The sequence below is a fragment of the Bison bison genome, unplaced genomic scaffold (genome assembly GCF_000754665.1).
Source record: "Bison bison bison isolate TAMUID 2011002044 unplaced genomic scaffold, Bison_UMD1.0 scf7180017864063, whole genome shotgun sequence".
Lineage (NCBI taxonomy): Eukaryota > Metazoa > Chordata > Mammalia > Artiodactyla > Bovidae > Bison > Bison bison.
In genome coordinates, this window is record NW_011494635.1 from 13,095,558 (window position 1) to 13,097,107 (window position 1,550).

At 50.7% G+C, this 1,550-nt stretch overlaps 1 protein-coding gene across 1 annotated transcript in view; it reads left to right on the top strand.

Annotated features, from left to right (window-relative positions):
• The window catches only part of SIGLEC1 (sialic acid binding Ig-like lectin 1, sialoadhesin), a 17,810-nt gene that overhangs the window by 8,806 nt on the left and 7,454 nt on the right, over positions 1 to 1,550 (top strand). Inside the window, exons 10-11 of the mRNA XM_010836626.1 lie at positions 4 to 13; positions 220 to 522. Coding sequence (XP_010834928.1) covers positions 4 to 13; positions 220 to 522 — 313 coding nt within the window. The remainder of the gene's footprint in view (positions 1 to 3; positions 14 to 219; positions 523 to 1,550) is intronic.

The following is a 1,550-nucleotide window of genomic DNA, read 5'->3' on the forward strand; positions in this document are numbered from 1 at the left end:
CTGCAAGTGCTCTGTGGGTGATAGGCAAGGAGATTTGGGCCCTTGGAGGGTGGAGGGGGTGGTCTGGGGCAAACAGGGCTGCGGTTGAGTTTGAGGAGGCAAGAACATGGCTTGGGTGTGGGCGCGTGCAGGCCTAGACTGAGTGGAGGAGGACAGCCTGGCAGCTGAAAGATGGTGAGCTGGGTAGGGGCTGGCCTGAGCTCCCCACTGTCTCTACAGACCCTCCAGACCCTCCAAAGCTGTCTGCTCTCCTGGATGTGGACCAGGGCCACACAGCTGTGTTTGTCTGCACTGTGGACAGTCGCCCTCCTGCCCAGCTGGCACTGTTCCACGGCGAGCACCTCTTGGCCACCAGCCCAGGGCCCCAGCTTCCATCCCGTGGCCACCTCCAGGCCAAAACCACAGCCAACTTCCTGCAGCTAGAGGTCCAAGACTTGAGCCTTAAGGACTCTGGCAGCTACCGCTGTGAGGCCAACAATGCCCTGGGATCAGCTAACACTTCCCTTTTCTTCCAGGTCCGAGGTGAGTGTCCTCTGTAGCTGTGGTGCGTCCAAGTGTCCTGGGGGCCACTCTGCATATTTATGTAGCGATGTGTAATAAATGGGCTTCCCAGGTGGTGCTAGTGCTAAAGAACCCCCGTGCCGATGCAAGAGATGCAAAAGATACAGGTTTGATTCCTGGGCCCGGAAGATCCTCTAGAGGAGGAAATGGCAACCCACTCCAGTATTCTTGCCTGGAGAATCCCATGGACAGAGGAGCCTGGCAGGCTACAGACCATGGGGTCGCAGAGTTGGACACAACAGAAGCAACTTAGCACGCATATGGAATATGTAATGTATGTGTTAAGTCACTCAGTCATATTGGACTCTGTTACCATGGGGTCTGTCCATGGGGTCGCTAAGAGTCGGACATGACTGAGCGACTTCACTTTCACTTTTCACTTTCGTGCATTGGAGAAGGAAATGGCAGCCCACTCCAGTGTTCTTGCCTGGAGAATCCCAGGGATTGGGGAGCCTGGTGGGCTGCCGTCTATGGGGTCGCACAGAGTCGGACACGACTGAAGCGACTTAGCAGCAGCAGCAGCAGCAGTGCCACTTGGGAAGCCCCATATAATGCACACATGATCACATTTGTATGTACATTGTTGGTTGCTGTTTAGTTGCTAAGTTGTGTCTGACTATACATATATATATATATATGAATATATCCATATTCTTCATTTATCTATCTGTATATATTCTTCTGTAATAATCCTGCCTAAGTGAATAAGCCAGAAAAGAACAAAGTTAATATCAATAATGCTGAAAAAAAAAACTTTTTTTTTCCTCCCATAATGACAAACATCAATTTTTGAACATTTTCCCTGGAACTTTTTTCTGTATCTCCTCTTTATCATACCCTTTTCACAGGCAGAGAAATTGAAGGTCAGAGATTTAGGGGCTTGCTCATGGTCACATGACGAGGAGGGGGCCCTGCTAGCTCTGGATGAATTCAATGCTGGTCTCTGGCACAGTCTGAGCTCTCAATCACCACTATAGCTGTCCCTCCTT